This window comes from Canis lupus, chromosome 3, assembly GCF_003254725.2.
Source record: "Canis lupus dingo isolate Sandy chromosome 3, ASM325472v2, whole genome shotgun sequence".
Classification (NCBI taxonomy): domain Eukaryota; kingdom Metazoa; phylum Chordata; class Mammalia; order Carnivora; family Canidae; genus Canis; species Canis lupus.
Genome location: NC_064245.1, coordinates 15609815 through 15626006, shown reverse-complemented (window position 1 = coordinate 15626006; position 16192 = coordinate 15609815). Strand labels below are relative to the sequence as shown.

General features: G+C 55.1%; 1 protein-coding gene and 1 long non-coding RNA gene across 9 annotated transcripts in view; one reads left to right on the top strand and one right to left on the bottom strand.

The window, feature by feature from the left end:
* Positions 1–2746, bottom strand: part of LOC112653282 (uncharacterized) — a 142097-nt gene extending 139351 nt beyond the window's left edge. The window contains exons 1-2 of one of the 6 annotated variants that reach the window (XR_007409713.1): positions 2263–2746; positions 1513–1720 (exon numbers count right to left, since the gene is read on the bottom strand). This is a non-coding gene — a long non-coding RNA (uncharacterized LOC112653282). Of the gene's footprint in view, positions 1–1512; positions 1721–1973; positions 2130–2223 lie in introns of those variants that run through there. The other 5 variants (XR_007409711.1, XR_007409712.1, XR_007409709.1 and 2 more) reach the window with 5 other exon arrangements.
* Positions 2747–5989: 3243 nt separating this feature from the next.
* NR2F1 (nuclear receptor subfamily 2 group F member 1) lies at positions 5990–15768 on the top strand. 3 transcript variants are annotated; one of them, XM_025437598.3, is made up of 3 exons: positions 5990–6552; positions 9039–9566; positions 14712–15768. In XM_025437598.3, the coding sequence occupies exons 1-3, from the start codon at positions 6087–6089 to the stop codon at positions 14990–14992; spliced, it is 1275 nt and encodes a 424-aa protein (XP_025293383.3). In that variant the 5' UTR covers positions 5990–6086; the 3' UTR covers positions 14993–15768. The 3 variants fall into 3 exon arrangements, with proteins under 3 accessions (XP_025293383.3, XP_025293384.1, XP_035570503.1); XM_025437599.3 differs by lacking the exon at positions 5990–6552 and adding an exon at positions 7503–8339; XM_035714610.2 differs by lacking the exon at positions 5990–6552 and adding an exon at positions 8515–8662.
* Positions 15769–16192: the final 424 nt, after the last annotated feature.

Sequence of the window (16192 nt, the reverse complement as noted above, 5' to 3'; positions counted from 1 at the left end):
GGTTGAACCGGTAACAAAGGACAGCCTCAAAGGGAGAAAGCAGAGCTGCCCAGGACCTGAGCTGACCCCCGGGGCTCGGCGGAGGCCATTTTGCTAGGGCTGAGGCTGGGAGCACGAGCGGGGCACGCAGAGAGCGCCCGCGCGGTAGGGAACACGGGGCCCAACAAGAAGCCAGCCCCGAGGTCCGCTGGGCTGGACAAGTCCCAGAGGAGGCCAGCACCTTTCCTCGAACGAAACACCTGGGTTTCTTCCTGCCTGCCCCCTCTTGAGACAGAAATGTAGCACGCAGAGCCGGCAGGAGGGCGATCTGTCCCCCGCTCCCCAAAAGCAGAGAGTTGCGCCAGCCACTGGGCACCGCCGCCACCAAGAGCCCCCACCTCCGGGGCCAGGGCCGGGCACCGCGCCCCTCCTTCCCCTCGTACGGAGGAGCGGGTGGCCTCGCCCGAAGCCTCAGGGCCCCCAGTCGTCCCCATCCCCGGGGCCTCTTTCAAATTTGGAAGCTCGGGGTGGGGGCCGGCGCACAGAGCCCACAGCGGGGGAGAATAGGATCCGCCGCTCCCGGGGAGTCTCGGCCCGACCCAGGGCGACCTCGCGGGGCGGGGCGGGGCGGGGCGGGGCGGGCCGGGTCTGCAGCCCCCGCAGCCCCGCAGCCCCAGCCCCGCAGCCCCCGCAGCCCCCGCAGCCCCGGGCAAGGCCCCCGGCGTCCGCTCCCCGCCCCCTGCGCCAGCCCTGCGCGCCCTCTGACGCAAACGCGCGCCCCTGCCCAGCGCCGGGAGAGCGCTCGCGTAGGTTCCAATCGAGGCTCTCGGTTCCCCGCACACCCCCTCGGTCCCCACCCCGGGGGGCTGACCCCTCCCCGCCCCAGCGCTTGCGCGGCGGCGGGGGAGCCGGGCTGGGCGGCGGGGCGCCGCGGGTGCTCCGCCGGGGGGGGGGGGGGGGGGGAGCGGCTCGGGGTCCCCCTTGAATCCGCGGGCACTGTCGCCCGCATCACGGGGGCAGCCATCGCTCGCGCTACGCCAGGGGATCCCGTTCCACGCGGCGCCCGCAGGTGGGCGGCGGGGCGCGGGCCGCAGGGCCAGCCCGGCCGGGACTCGGCCCCGGGGTCCCCCGCCGCCCCCCGCCCCCGCCCCCGCCCCCGCCCCCGCCCCTGCCGCGGGGCTGGAGGCCCGGCCGCGGGGGCGGGGGCAGGGGCGCGGGGATGGGGGTGGGGAGACCCGTTTTGAATCCGGGCTGCGGCCGGCCGGCGCGGTCCCCGGCTCCGGGAGGGCCAGGGCGCGGCGGCCGCGGTCGCTGCGTGCAGCCGGGCGCCACGGAGGCCGGGGAGGCCGGGGAGGCCGGGGAGGCGGGGAGGCGGGGAGGCCGGCCGGCGAGCAGGCCCCGCGGGAAGTTCCCCTCGTCCCGCCCCGCCCGCCCGCACTGCGGCCCCGGCCTGCGGAGGCCCCGCGCGCCCGCCTCCCGACCTGTGCGCGTGGCCGGCCCCGGGTTCAAAAGAAACGAGAACCATTGCGTTACTTGCCTGGGTGGGAAGGACTCGGCCCGGCGTGGCTTCGGGTGCCCAGGGCGCACGGTGCGGGGTCCGAGGGCGTCCGGGGGGCCTCGGGTTCCCGGGCGCTCGCCTCCGCCTCCTCTTCCTCGGCTCCGTCCCCCTCCACGGCCTCTCTCCTCTCCTGGGCTCCCTCTCCTCTGCCGCTTCCTCTGCCCTCGACTGCCTGCCTCTGTACTGCACGGGGAGTAAAATTCAGAATTTATATATAGAAAGCTTGTTCTCCTTTTTTCTTTCTCTTTTTAATCTTTTCTTCTCTTTCTTTATCTCTCTCTCCTTTTTTTTTTTTTTTTTGGTCTTTTAATCGTGTTCGTCCCCCCCCCCCCTTTAATTGACCAGGAGACGTGAGAGCGTCCACGGGGAGAGGGCCGAGGGCAGGGAGCCCGGCCGCCCCGCCGCCCCGGCCGCCTCCCCTCCGCCGGCCGCGTACAATGGGCCGCCGCTTGCAGAGTGCACGGACTGTCTCTCCATTATTCGAGCTGGAGGGGCTGTGGGGCAGGCACGGAAAAGGCTTTATTCTGCTCGTTAAGACCGTCGCTAGTCGCTAAGCGGCCGCGGACTCCCGACTTGCAGGCTGGAGAGACCGGAGAGCGCAAAACGCACCCCAAACACGCAGCGCTTCCCCGACCCCTCCCTGGTGAAATTTAAAGTGAGAACGAGTATCAAAAAGCAAGCCCTACCTCTGCCAATACAGCGTGGCCATTTACTCCCACCTTTACCTGAGGGCGTGTTGAGGATCGGGATGCTGGAGCTGAGACAAACTTTTACGCTCTCCCGAGTCGAGGGGCGGGCGAGCGCGGCTCCCACCCCCAGCGGCGGCCGCGGCGGCTTTGTCACTCCGCGCAGCTCCGCGCCCGCCTGAGCCTGCCTAGGGAGCGATCTCAGAACGAGGGGGGTGCCAGTGTGCTATTGGAGAATATGTAACTAATAGAAGTATCATTTTCCCCAGTACGATCTTTCAAGGAAAAAAAATCCATTGAAAGAATTTTCAAAGTGCTGTCTCCGTTTGGAGAAAAGGCGCAGGCTGCCTGCGGGGAGGGGAGGAGAGAGCCGGCTGTGCGCCTCCCGGGCGCGGCTCCCGTCCGCTAGGTGGCAGCCGGAGCCAGCGATTCCTGCAGGCCCCGCGGCGGGACCGCTCCTCCTGCCCGCCCCTCCTCCCACGACCAATCGCCTTCGGGAACCGGGGTGTCTCTCTCTCTCTCTCTCTCTCTCTCTCTCTCTCTCTCTCTCTCCCTCCTCTCTCCCCCTCCCTCCCTCCCTCTCTCTCTCACTCCCTCTCTCCCCCTCCTCCTCCCCCTCCCTCTTCCTCTCTCCCTCTCCTCCTGCCTCTTCCTCTCCTTCTCTCTCCCTTTCCCTCTCTCCCCTTCCCTCCCTCCCCCTCTCCCTCCTTCCCTCTCTCTCAATCTCTCCTTCTCTCTCTCTCTCCCTGCCTCTGTCCCTCCCGCTCCCCCGTCCTCCTCCCTCTCCCCCATCTTCCTCCCCCCCCACTCCCCTTCCCCCACCTCTCCCCATCTCCCATTTTCCCTTGTCGGTCGCTCGCCCCTTCCCTCTTTTCCTGGGACTCCGACTTGACTGCTCTAATTGCACCCCCCAAACCCCCGCATACGAGGACTTACTACTGTTTTATTAATAATTATTTAAGCGTTGTTTGAAGTTTGGAACAGCCTGAGAATACCAAAGAGGAAAAAAAGAAGGAAAAATCGGATTGAGTGTAAAGTTTATTTTTAAAATCATCATGGGATGAATAGGAGCCGTTGATTCAGATTGATTTTGTGGCAATAGCTGCATATTCCAGGAGTGTGTTTTGTCATAATTAAACCTTTAAAAACCAACGGGTACTTTGGGCCAAAAAAAAAAAAAAAAAAAAAAAGGAAGTCCCTACCTTGTTTCTTAAAAGGATATAAAATGAGCAGAATCCACACTTGGAATATGCTTAAGTGTGAACGAAGAAAACAATCCAAACCCAGTATATTTCGTGAATCATTAAGATGGTGAGAGTTTAATTCTCATTAAAAATTTTCCCAACATTTTCAAAGACACTCTCTTCACGCTCCTAAGACCTAATTTTAAAAACTTTTCGGAAGAAATCAAAATAATTCCCTTCTCATTCCCTTTTACCCATTGCAAGGCATTCTCCCCCTCGCCATCCCTTCCCCCTCTGGTGTGCGTGCGTGCGTGTGTGTGTGTGTGTGTGTGTGTGACCATAGACGACCCATACTAATCAGGTCTCAGAGTAAATAGCAGCGCAGGGCGATCTCAATGTAAATTGCGCTTGTCAGAAGCACACCCCCCTCCCTCACTTTCCCTCCTCCTCCCCTCACCATCCCCGTCAGTAGGTAGCTAAGAGGGAGGGGGAAAAAAAAAAAGAAAGAAAGAAAAAGAGGAGGGGGGAGGGGCTATCCAACCAATGGCGTGCTGGAGGCTTGGCTAACCTTAGACTCCCATTTTCTCTCCCCCCCGATTCAGGGCTCTGACCAGTCAGTCGCCTTTGATTATCAGTTGCCAGCAGCCCTTCTCTTGGCTCCTTGACACGAGCTCCATATAAGGCAGCGATCTCCATAGAAACGTGTCAGTTTCAATAGTAGTGTCAAAGTTCACTATATACAGACATTCGCGCAGATCCCCCTTTCGGAAACATTGCTCTGCGAGTCCTCCCGTTTAAACGCATTCAATTTTGGGGTCTCTCTCTCTCTCCTCTCTCTCTCCTCTCTCTCTCTCTCCTCTCTCTCTTCTCTCTCTTCTCTCTCTCTTTTCTCCTCCTCCGCCTCTCTCTCTCAATCTCTCTCAATCTCTTTCTCTTCTCTTCTCTTCCCTTCTCTCCTCTCTCCCTTTTCTTTTCTTACATATTCTATTAGTTGTTTCCCTCGTATTCTTCTTCTTCTTTCTCTTTTTCTCCCTCCTCCTTGCCTTTTACTCCATTCCTGCAGAAGAGAGAGGGCTAAACTTAAAAAAAAAAAAAAAAAAGGAGGAGGAGGAGGAGGCACCCCCTTCGTATTCTTCTTATCGTTATTTTATACATATATGATTTTTTTTGGAGGGAGGGTGTTGGTTCCCGGCTGAAGAGCACTTATTTAAAATACTAAAAAAAGAACATTTTTGGGCGATCTCCAGGGTTTTTTTAACTAGCTCTGTGTGTTATAGCAGAAGAAGCAGAAGAAGGAGCAAGAAAGAGGAAAAGAAGAGGATTATTTATTCGACCTACTTTGGATGTCTCTCGCTTTTTTTTTTTTTTTAAATTGCGATTCTTTTTCTTCTGATTTTTATTTTTTCGATTTCGCTGCGAATTCGTCGCCGGCGTGAATTATCTCGTATTTTTCTCCCTCTCCGTCACCTCCCGAAAGAAGAAGGCAGCGAGAGCCCGGCGCCACCGGCACAACAAAAAGAGCAAAGTGTGTGATCCTCGTCGCCGGCTGCCTCCCTCTCTCCGGCGCTGCCTTCCTGAATGGCTGGCTGCGTCCAGCCCTGGACCTGGCCCCCCGACACCAGCGCGCCCTGATCGCCGCCCGCAGCCTCGCCCCGCGCCCTGCTCGGCTCTCCGCGCTCCCCTCCATCCCGAGCCCCGCCAGGGCTCCCGCCGGGACAGCGGCGGCGGCGCGGGCGGCCCCGACCCGGGCTCGCGCTCCGGCTGCGGCCCCGACTCCAGCTCGGACTCCGGCCCGGGCCCCGGCTCCTCCAGCGGCGCTCGCCGCTGCAGCTGAGGCGGCGACTCCAGCGGCGCCTGCAGCCGCGACCTCCTCCTCCTCCGCCGCCGCCGCCGCCGCCGCCGCCGCCGCCGCCGCCGCCGCCGCCGCCGCCGCCGCCGCCGCCTCCTCCGCCGCCGCCGCCGCCGCCGCCGCCGCCCTCGCCGGCTTCCTCTATGTCGGCTGAGCCGGCGCGCAGCGTGTAGCCCGAGCGGCCGGCGGGCGGGCGGGCGGGCGCCCGGCGCGGGTGAGCGAGTGTGTGTGCGAGTGTGTGTGTGTGCGCGGGGGTGCGGGCGAGGCGGAGGGCGAGTGTGTGCGCGCGCCGTGGCCCATGCCCGCCGCCCCCGGCGCTGCGCCCCGCGCCGCTCCCGGCTGCCGCCTGTGCCATTTCTGATTTTGCAACTTGGGGAAGAAGAAAAAAGCGAGAGAAGGGAGAGCCTGCTCGGCTGGGGGGGGGTGGGGAGGGGGGGGAGAAGGAGAGCGCGGCCCCCCCAGGATCGGAGCGCGGGGGGAGCGGGCGAGGGGAGCAGGGGTGTTGGGGGGGGAGCCAGAGAGCCTGGGGGGGCTGCAAAAAGAGAGAAAGAAAACAGCAGGAACCACAACAAAACGCCAGCAGGGCGGGCGGGCGCGCAGCAGCAGCGGGGCGGCCGAGGCAGTAGCGGCGGCGGCGGCGGCGGCGGCGGCGGAGGCAGCGGCCGGTGCCCGGCTCGGGCTCGGCTCCCGCGACCCCGGGGCGCCCGGCGGGCCCCCCGCCCCCTCCCCCTCCCCCCTTCCCCTTCCCCTTCCCCTCCCAGCGCGCCCGCGCGCCCCGCGGCCCTCGGCGAGCAGCTCGGCTCCCCCCAGCGCTCCCCGGGCCCAAAGATATGGCAATGGTAGTTAGCAGCTGGCGAGATCCGCAGGACGACGTGGCCGGGGGCAACCCCGGCGGCCCCAACCCCGCAGCGCAAGCGGCCCGCGGCGGCGGCGGCGGCGGCGGCGGCGAGCAGCAGCAGCAGGCGGGCTCGGGCGCGCCGCACACGCCGCAGACCCCGGGCCAGCCCGGAGCGCCCGCCACCCCCGGCACGGCAGGGGACAAGGGCCAGGGCCCGCCCGGCTCGGGCCAGAGCCAGCAGCACATCGAGTGCGTGGTGTGCGGGGACAAGTCGAGCGGCAAGCACTACGGCCAATTCACCTGCGAGGGCTGCAAAAGTTTCTTCAAGAGGAGCGTCCGCAGGAACTTAACTTACACATGCCGTGCCAACAGGAACTGTCCCATCGACCAGCACCACCGCAACCAGTGCCAATACTGCCGCCTCAAGAAGTGCCTCAAAGTGGGCATGAGGCGAGAAGGTGAATATTTCTTCTCTGCTTCTTTCCCTGAGCTTCGCCCGCCTCCCCGGCCCTCTCTCTTTCTTTCTCTCGCGGGGGTGGCTGCTGTCTGGGGCTGGAGCTCCTGCGGTCCCGGCCCCGTCCCAGCCTCCCCTGTCCCCGCTGCCTTCCTCCCCCGGCGTCACCCCCCCCCCTCCCCAACCGAGCTCGCTGCCGCTGCCTCCCCCTCCCGGCCTGCGCTCCTCTCCCTGGCTCCTCCACCCCTCCTGCTGCCTGCTCAGGATTGTGTCCCTGGGATCGTGAGCTGTGGCTTAAAATCCCTTTACTTCCTCTGTCTTGGATGTGCTCGGTGTGTGTCTCTTTCCCGCGTGTGCGTGAGGATGCTTGGGGGCTGTGCTGGCATGAACTCGGGGAGGGGGTGCTTATTTCCCCCCCCCCCAGAAAACTCTTGTGTGTGTGTGTGTGTGTTTTTTTTTCATTCCACTTTCCCCTCCACCTCTTCCTTCATCATACCCTTTATTTAAAAACTGGGGAGGGCCGGGGACTGGAGGACCCTGAACCATGGATTCATTGCTGCATCATCCTTTTGGAAGCTTAGCTTGGAAAAAGAGGAGTGAGATTTATTGCACTTGTAGGTCTAATTAGGGGGGAAGGGGGGCTTCTGGCCTGTTCACTGGTTCCCTCTCCTCTTCACCGAGCTGGGGCCGCCTCCTCCAGAGCTGTGGCCTTGTTTTCACCCCTCTACTTTGAAAGGAAAGTTTGTGACTGAACCGTCCTTTCATAGTTGTGTCATTTTTTTAAAAGCATGATACTCGTTTTATTTCTTCATCAAACTCCACCCTCCGCTTAAATACTGCATACAAATTACAATTTACAACGGCATTTACCGATCCTTCTGATTTGGCTATAATGCATAGACTGCAGCTGGCATGAGCTTCCACTTCATTTAATCTCTGTGTTGTGTGGGTTCGGTTTCTTTTAACACAACTTTTGATGTTGTATTTAGATATGCTTCATGTTCATGTGGCAAGGGATGCAGCACTTTTCTTATAAATATATTTAGCCGTTTACAGTTAAAGTTTATCTCCTGACAATCATTAAAGATGTCTTACAGTCAAATTAGCGAACCAGTCAATTTTGCAGAATGCAGATTACTCCTTCTTGTAATTGACTTTAAAATTATATTTTATATGCCACAAGAAAAGAAATTGAATTCCTTCAGATCTCAAGGAGCAGGCAAATATGACGACTTCATTTCTAGCTCCAGGGAGATTTTGTAGGCATCTGAAAAAAAAAAAAAAACTGAATTGTGCTCTCATTTAATTGAAAAATAACTGCCAAGTTCAAAACTATAATTAGAAAAAAGTATTCTAGCTGTTATGTTTCAAGAGCTTAAATTGCATTGGGGCTTGCATTAAAATTAGAATCAAAGCAAACTTAAGAAAATAGTGCACAACCTGAAATAAGACAGCTATGTGTACATGGACATATCTATATTAATTTGTTGAGGGGGGGGGAAGAGTTCAGTAGCCCTAACTTTTCCTAAAGTTGTCTTTGTTTACATGGCAATTTAAAACGCTGGCACTGTTGAAGTAAAACATACACATTAAAAAAAAAAAAAAACTTTGGTCAGCTTTAAGAACTCAAAGCATGCTTACGTTTTGCATTCAGATGGTTAATGAATCCAGTGTTTTTGCAGTTGCAAGCTCGTGCATTCACTGGGCAAAAGCTGGCTGCAGGTTGCAGTGGCACCTCACAGGACAGACATTAATTATATTTCCCACTTTTTTCAATAATGTTTGGCTACTGTAAGTTCAACTCTTTTCTTGGAATTTTTCAATTTTCTGTTGCTTTTAACAGTGAACTTTGTGTGGGGCGAAGGGGAGGAGGGGGCAGGGGAGGGGTGCAGGATACTTGTTTTATATTCAAAAGTTGTAAGTGGTTATGTAACTTGTATCTATTTTAAGGATAATTCTATAGCATTTTGAGAGAATATGGAAACATTTTGAGCAAAACCCTGCTTGCTTGCAAATGAAGAGGCGGCTAGGCGTTTGCCTAGAACCACAACCTTTCTCTGGTTTCGCCTGTTCTTTTTTGTTTGTTTTACTCTGATTTGTTTCATTCTGGAGGGGTGAGTGGGATTTCCCTAAACCTGTGTGCTGCACCTTGGTGGTGGAGGGCTTGGGTGGCGCTTCCTTGGCCTTGCCGGACCGGGGTTGGGGGGCGGGGGGGGGGAGGTGTCCCTGCGCTCAGGCCTAGCTCTGGCGGGGCCGGGGTGGCCAGGGGCGCAGGCGGTGGCCGGGCACACGGAGCCGCGGAGCTGGAGGCCCGCACCCCACACTGCCTCCGGGCGCGGGCCGGGAGTGCGGGCGGGCGCGGGGCAAGATGCGCGGGGCGCGCGGGGCTGTAGGATGAGCCTCCGCATTGTGTCGGGGACGCGGCGGCGCGCCGAGGTCCGCAAGCCCCCTGGATGCACATTGCCTCTTTTCTCTCTTTCTTTTTGTCAGCGGTTCAGCGAGGAAGAATGCCTCCTACCCAGCCCAATCCAGGCCAGTACGCACTCACCAACGGGGACCCCCTCAACGGCCACTGCTACCTGTCCGGCTACATCTCGCTGCTGCTGCGCGCGGAACCCTACCCCACGTCGCGCTACGGCAGCCAATGCATGCAGCCCAACAACATCATGGGCATCGAGAACATCTGCGAGCTGGCCGCGCGCCTGCTCTTCAGCGCCGTCGAGTGGGCCCGAAACATCCCCTTCTTCCCGGACCTGCAGATCACCGACCAAGTGTCCCTGCTGCGCCTCACCTGGAGCGAGCTGTTCGTGCTCAACGCGGCCCAGTGCTCCATGCCGCTGCACGTGGCGCCGCTGCTGGCCGCCGCCGGCCTGCACGCCTCGCCCATGTCCGCCGACCGCGTCGTGGCCTTCATGGACCACATCCGCATCTTCCAGGAGCAGGTGGAGAAGCTCAAGGCGCTGCACGTCGACTCGGCCGAGTACAGCTGCCTCAAAGCCATCGTGCTGTTCACGTCAGGTGAGGCCGCGGTCGCCGGGAGGGCAGGCCGCGCCGGGGAGGCAGGCAGGCCGCGCTCCGCCGGGCCGGGCCTCGCGGGCCTCCCGGGCCTCCCGGGCCTCCCGCGCCGCCCCCGCGCCCCGCCGCCGCCGCCCGGGCCCAGGCCGTGTCCGGGGCGCGGCGCTGCGGGCGGCGGGGGCGCGGGGGGCGCGGGGGCGCGGGCGGCGGGGGCCCCGGGGCGGCGGGCGCGCGGCCTGGGTGTGCGCGGGGAGGGGGCGTTGGAAGTGCCTGGCTGCGCGTGTGTGCGGGGGGGCGTGTGTGTGTGTGCGTGTGCGCGCGGGTGTGCGCGCCGGCGTGCAGGCTTCCTGGGGGAGGAGAGGGAAGGCAGCGATCGTGGGAACGTGGCTTTCTCCTCCGCGCGGCGCGCTCCCCGCCAGGGTCTCCCGACGCGGAGAGGCGCACGCAGGCCTGCAGAGGGAAGGAGGCGCGCAAATAAATCATAAATAATCCCGCTTTATGGCTGCCTGATTTTCCCTTATCGGAAACCATTCATGTTTGCAGTTGCTGAGGTTATTGAGGGTCGTAAAAAAACGGATTCAATCTAAACAAGAAAGATAAAAAAAAACAAAAAAACAAAACAACAACAAAAAAACCACAAAAGGAATCCTGTAGGACCCGCAAGAATGGGAGGATTTCCCCACCCCCCCCCCTCCGGAGAGAAATCTCGTAGCCGTGCAAAACGCACGGACATTGGAAATTTAACAGAGTGCCTTAAAAATATCAAATTAAATGTAGGTGGTGGTAACATGCATGTTAACAATTTCTCTTATGATAGATGGTTCAAATTAACTTCCAGGAAAGTGCATTAAGGTTGCCTTTGAAGGCTCTAGTCAGAGCCTCTGAGAACACTGCCCGCTTTTTATTATTGTAACCTGCAAGAGGGAAACATATAAACACCCGGGACAGCAGGTAATGGGGGGAAATATAAACAAAGCCAGAAAGGAGGCTGGTGGGGAACAGAGCTACTCAGATTGGGGCCGGGGCCTTGCCCACTGTGAGTAGGGTTAGCTGCACTTTTACTCCCATTATTGGCACTATTGTTTTTAATTCCTCCATTCAGAGAACAAATAAACCATCCTAATAAATCTATCCTAGAGCCAGGACCTCCAAAGGCCAAATTAAAACCATTCCTGAGCGAAGATGGCAAAACCCCTTTCCCAAGGCCTTGTTGAACAGTAAGCAATGGTATAATCTATCAATATTTCCTGGCTTTCATGCGTGAAGAATCGTATTTACATTGTATTAAAATGACTCTTAAATTTGCACAATATTGTAATGTAGCAAATGTAGTATTAATATCGATCTGAGCAGCAGATAATTTATTTAGACAAGAGCATCTCATTTGTATGCAGGGTGGCCAGAGCCGTGGACTTGGACTGCCCCCCTTTTACTTGCAGTGCAAATGCAGGTCTGCTAGTGGGAGAGGGAGTTATTCTTTGCAAGAGGATAAAGTGCAAACCTTAAAACAAATGGAAGATTTATTGAATAGCCTCCTCAGTGTTTGAATGCATTTTATCTTAATAAGTCTTCTTGATGGAAACGTGTTTTTCAAAAGTGACAAAGAGCCTGGGAAGCAGCGACCGGGCTGCTTTAGCTCTGGCAGGCCTGGGGCCTGGCTGGCTCTCTACTCCCCGGCTCTTTAGCCAAATTAATCAGGAAGCAAGCCAGTGTCGGGGAAGCTGGGGTTTTAAAATCTCATCCAGTGAGGTGTCTTGAAGCAGAAATGTGACTTGGAGCTGGACAGAGGTCTTCTCAGGAAAGGTCTTTCCTCCCTTTGCCTTGTCCCCTACTAAGGTTCTTTGAACTCCCTTGACTTTTCTGATCTCCTGCCCTTTCCCAGAGAGAGGCGAGGACTGTGCTGGCTGCAGGGAAGATTGTGGAATTATTCATGCTTTTCTTTCAACTTTCCGCCCTAAAACATCCCCGTGGAAAAAAAAAAAAAAAAAGTGTCCCTTTTTAAAAAGTTTTCCCAAAGAAGTTTCCAAACTGCGTCTTCAAGGTGCAGAGGGAGGCTGAGAAGTGAACAATAACATTATTTTGTAGGAAAATTGCAAACAGAATATCTGAAAATGGAAATGGAGCTGTCAGTAGTAATTCACCCCCCCCCTCCTCCATACAACACATTTCCACTTTTGACTAAACTTGTTTTGATTGCTAGCCAGAAGGGAATTCATGGGAAGCCTTCTCAAAGTCATCCAACTTTTAAGCAAACTTTGAATGATGGAAAAGACAGTTTTAGACATATTGTCCAACGAGGTTTGCTCCGGCTAAGTATTTGAAGCTGGCACGGGGGGTTCCCTGTGGTGGTTTTCACATTTGGCCTCCGGATGGTATGCTTAATCCTTAATATTCTGGACAGCATCCAAGGACTAGGTCATGACCTGAACTTACTTTTTAAAAAAATTCATTAATTCATACACCTAAATATTCCCTCAAATAAATGGGACCTCCTCTGAAAGGAGCCATCTAGTTAACATAAATACAATAAATCCATTTTCAGCACAATAATAACTTTGATTTCTAGTTATGGCAGCTGATTACATCTATATTTCCTGAACACTAAACTCTTGTGAATGCACACCATGAAATACATTCTCTGCACTACAAAGGCTAAGCCGGGAGGGCCTGAGCAGTAATGGTTATTTATTTACATAATTTCTTTTCCATATACTATAAAAGAAATATTGAGGGTTCCCACATTGACACTAGCACATAAAAATTGAGACATGGACTCACCTCCTTTTCTTATCTCGGGTGTATCTCGTAGAATGTAAATATGTCCTGCATTAACACCCCCCCCCCCTTCCCTGCTCACCTAGCTTTGCTGCCATCACCAGCCAACTGATCTGAGCGCTCATACTGTCCGTGCATAGTTGGGGGGAGTCCTGTCCTGGGAGTATCCGGAGTAGGGATGAATAACTAGGGTGGGAATCCAGGCCTGAAGTAGGACTCCTGCTGGAGGGAGGCCACAGAGCTGGCCGGCTGGCACCTGGCAGCCAGGCCCAGCTACAGGCATTCTGCCTTCAAAGGAGGAAAGAAATCCAAGCAGCCAGCACAAGGCCCAAGCAAGCCTTTCCTGGGCTTCTCTCTCTTGGAGCGGCCTAGCTGGGAGAAGGGTAGTGTCCTTGCGCTCTGAGGGCCCTAATGGTAAATATCAGATAAATATTTTACAGACCTGAGGGGATGCCATATGGGTCTTTAAAAAAAAAATCTGCTGGGGTACCAGTGGGTCCTTTTCATACTGCATTGTCTGAGGCTGAAAGGGATCCTGTGGCATAATGGGCAGATAATGCATGTAAAGCAAGATATATGTAAATATGAGTCTGCATGGTGGCCATTCAGCAGGGCCAGGTTAGCAAGCAAGGCCAAGGGCAGACCTGGGGGGCCCCCTCTCTCAGCAACGAAGCCCCAAAGTGCTCCTGCCCTGGCCCTGCTAACCATAAAATCTCAATGGCTTGCCAGGTCAGGCCAGTGTGGATGCACCCGAGTGGCTGGCAGGAGTAATTAGACATCTGAGAGGAACCCATTCTGGATCTAGGGTCAAAGGAGACCTGCCTCAGAAGTTCTTGAATTAGCACTAGTTTTATTTGTATTTTTGCTCAAGGCCATTGCCTTGTAGATGAAGGTGTTAGACTGCTTTGTAAATCCCAGTTCTTGAAATAGAAAGACATAAAGCTCAGAAACTCAGAAGCAGACACGGGCTTCACTTTGAATCGTTTGGTGTGACTTCTTAGGGTCACACTTGCCCATTCACGATTATATAACGTCCTTTTGGGGGCATTGCCATGCATGAATTTCTTCCCAGATCTATATATTAGCAAACTCTGCCTTTGATCTCGAGTCAACCTCCTGACTGGCAAAGGGCTCCTCTGTGATCTTCCTGTTTTTTAAAAAATATTTATTATTAATATAACAAATAACAAGGGTGTTTGAACTAAGAGAAGAAGCTTTCACTTCATTCCTTTCATTCCACCTTCTCCTCCATTTCTTTGCCTTTAGTTAGTTGATACAGTATAAACTGCTGTCTTGAAAGATTTTTAGGGGACCATGAGGAGCCCTGGTTGATAGGAGATAAACACACAGGTCTTAAGATGCTGTCATTGTGTGTAAGTGCCTTCTCCCCCTTGGTCCTGTGACAGGAAGCCTGTCTCCCCAAATCCCCCCCTCAACTCCCCACCTCCCAGTTTGGAAGCAGCAACAGCAGCTGCCTCCAGCCCAGCTTTGTGTCTGATCGTGGAAGATGTCTCCTTTCCGCAGCCTGGAGTAACTGAGCCATATTCCTTCTGATTATTATACAGCTTACAGAGATGTGACCAATTTTCAATTACTTGATCTAAAGCACAGATAGAAGCGTACACTCTCACCAAGGATTTGCTGCAGAGTTCTCGCTTGCTCAGATAGTGGATCTCAAATCCTGTACTGCTAGAGCATGGGCTCGATCTGATTTCCCGCACTGCCAGCCCTTGATTCCTTACCACCACCACCACCAGCACCACCACCGCCCCTGCCCCCAGGTGTTTGTTCACTATACAATCTAGGTTCTCCTTGAGGATTTTGGTTGGGGTCCTTTGGGTTTGAGAGGGAAGACTCCAGGAAGCCTGTAAGAACTGCCTCCAGGCTACGTATTTCTTCAGGGCTTCTGCACACCCCAAAATCAGGGGCAAAAGGGGCAAAAGTCCTCCCTTTAATGAGCACAGTGGAAAGATGCTCCCCTGCAGGCGGAGGACAGGTTGCTTCGCACAGCAAACATGGCTCCAGCATCGTACATTATTTAATCCAAAGGTGAAAGAGGAAAAACAAAGGGACTAGAGAGGTTGCTGCCTCTGCATGTGTGTTCTTCTGTCTCCAGCTCCCCTAGGCTTGGGCGAGGGTGGGGAGTTGTTGATTTATTTTTATTTGTATTGGGGGCCGAGGGGAGGGAATGGTGAGGAAGGCTTGGGGAGGTATGGAAAGGAGGATTTTTCCCCCCTCTTCCCTCCTATTTCTTTTCCCCCCTCTTACAACCTAAAAAAATTTTTTTCCCTCATGGTTTGTTTGTGCCTTTGCTCTTCACTAACCTGTGTGTGCCCTCCCCCTCTTCTCTCCTTCTTGTGGCTGCACGGCCAGACGCCTGTGGCCTGTCGGATGCCGCCCACATCGAGAGCCTGCAGGAGAAGTCGCAGTGCGCCCTGGAGGAGTATGTGAGGAGCCAGTACCCTAACCAGCCCAGCCGCTTCGGCAAACTCCTACTGCGACTGCCCTCCCTGCGTACCGTGTCCTCCTCGGTCATCGAACAGCTCTTCTTCGTCCGTTTGGTAGGTAAAACCCCCATCGAAACTCTCATCCGGGATATGTTACTGTCTGGGAGCAGCTTCAACTGGCCTTACATGTCCATCCAGTGCTCCTAGACCTTGGGCGCTTCCCACCTGCCCCCGCCTCCCTAGAGACTCAGAGGACCGGCGGGGGCCATGGACTCCAAAGCTGCGGGGACATCCGGGCGGCTGTTGCAGGGTGCAGCCAGGCAGGGGGGAGGTGGGCCGGGCCGACAGGAGCAGCCCACCCTGCAGAAATGCAACCCGAGCTGCAAACCAGGAGAAAGAGACTCTCTTTAGGATCAGATCTGTGAACATGTTGGAAAGGAAAGAAAAAGGACCTTGTGTCTGGTGAGAAAAGGAAAAAAAAAATTGGAAGAGAGGACCATGAGAATTTTAATAAAACAGAAGGAGACTAATGGACCTTCCAGGATTTATTGTGGACGGATGTGGATATATTCTGTACAGAAAACAACACACATGGAAGTGGACTGAATTCTATGTAGAAACACACACACACACACACAAACACACACACCCCAAACATTGTTATTCATTTTGTAAAATACTAGTCTTTATTTTCATTTTTTTGTAAAATTTAAACATCGTATGCACATAAAAAAAGGAAACAAGAATTAGGGGAAAATAACATTTTCCAAATAATTATAAAAAAATTGTCCTGTGTCTATGTATCTATATCTGTTTTGTATTTTTTTCTGGTTCCAAACCAGATTTCCTGTGATTCTATACTAATAATTTTTGATATAACCCTTTGCTTCTTATAATGAGTGCGATATATGTTGTCGAGGCTGTTCTTCAAGAATTAAAATTGAAGTGAAAATTTAAACAAAAAATAAAAGAATTTAGCAAAACCCACGTGTCTGGTTACTTGACAGATGTCCTGAGTGCAAGAGAACCCTCCCATTAATTGCCATTCCAATTATGATTAGAACGGGAGGTGAGGGTGGAAACTTCTAAGGTCCATTACGAAGTTGTCTAGATTTATTTCCTCAAACCAAGCCGCCGCCTTGGTTTTGTAAATGCAGAGGGTCAGGCTCTGTGTGGGCTGGGACGGGCAGGGAGAGGGCAAGGCACCTTGGTGGCTCCCAGCAGCTCTCGTGACCTTGTGGATGGTTGGTGCCCTGCACAGAGCCAAGCGGGGAGCCCGGAGTAGGCTCGGTTGGAAGTGGAGGCCGAGTCCAGGGGCCATTGGCTTCAGTGACCGCAGGTGGGAACTTGCCCACGCTGGAGAGGCCCCGGAGAGGCGTGGGGAGCTGAAAGGCGGATTGAGGGCAG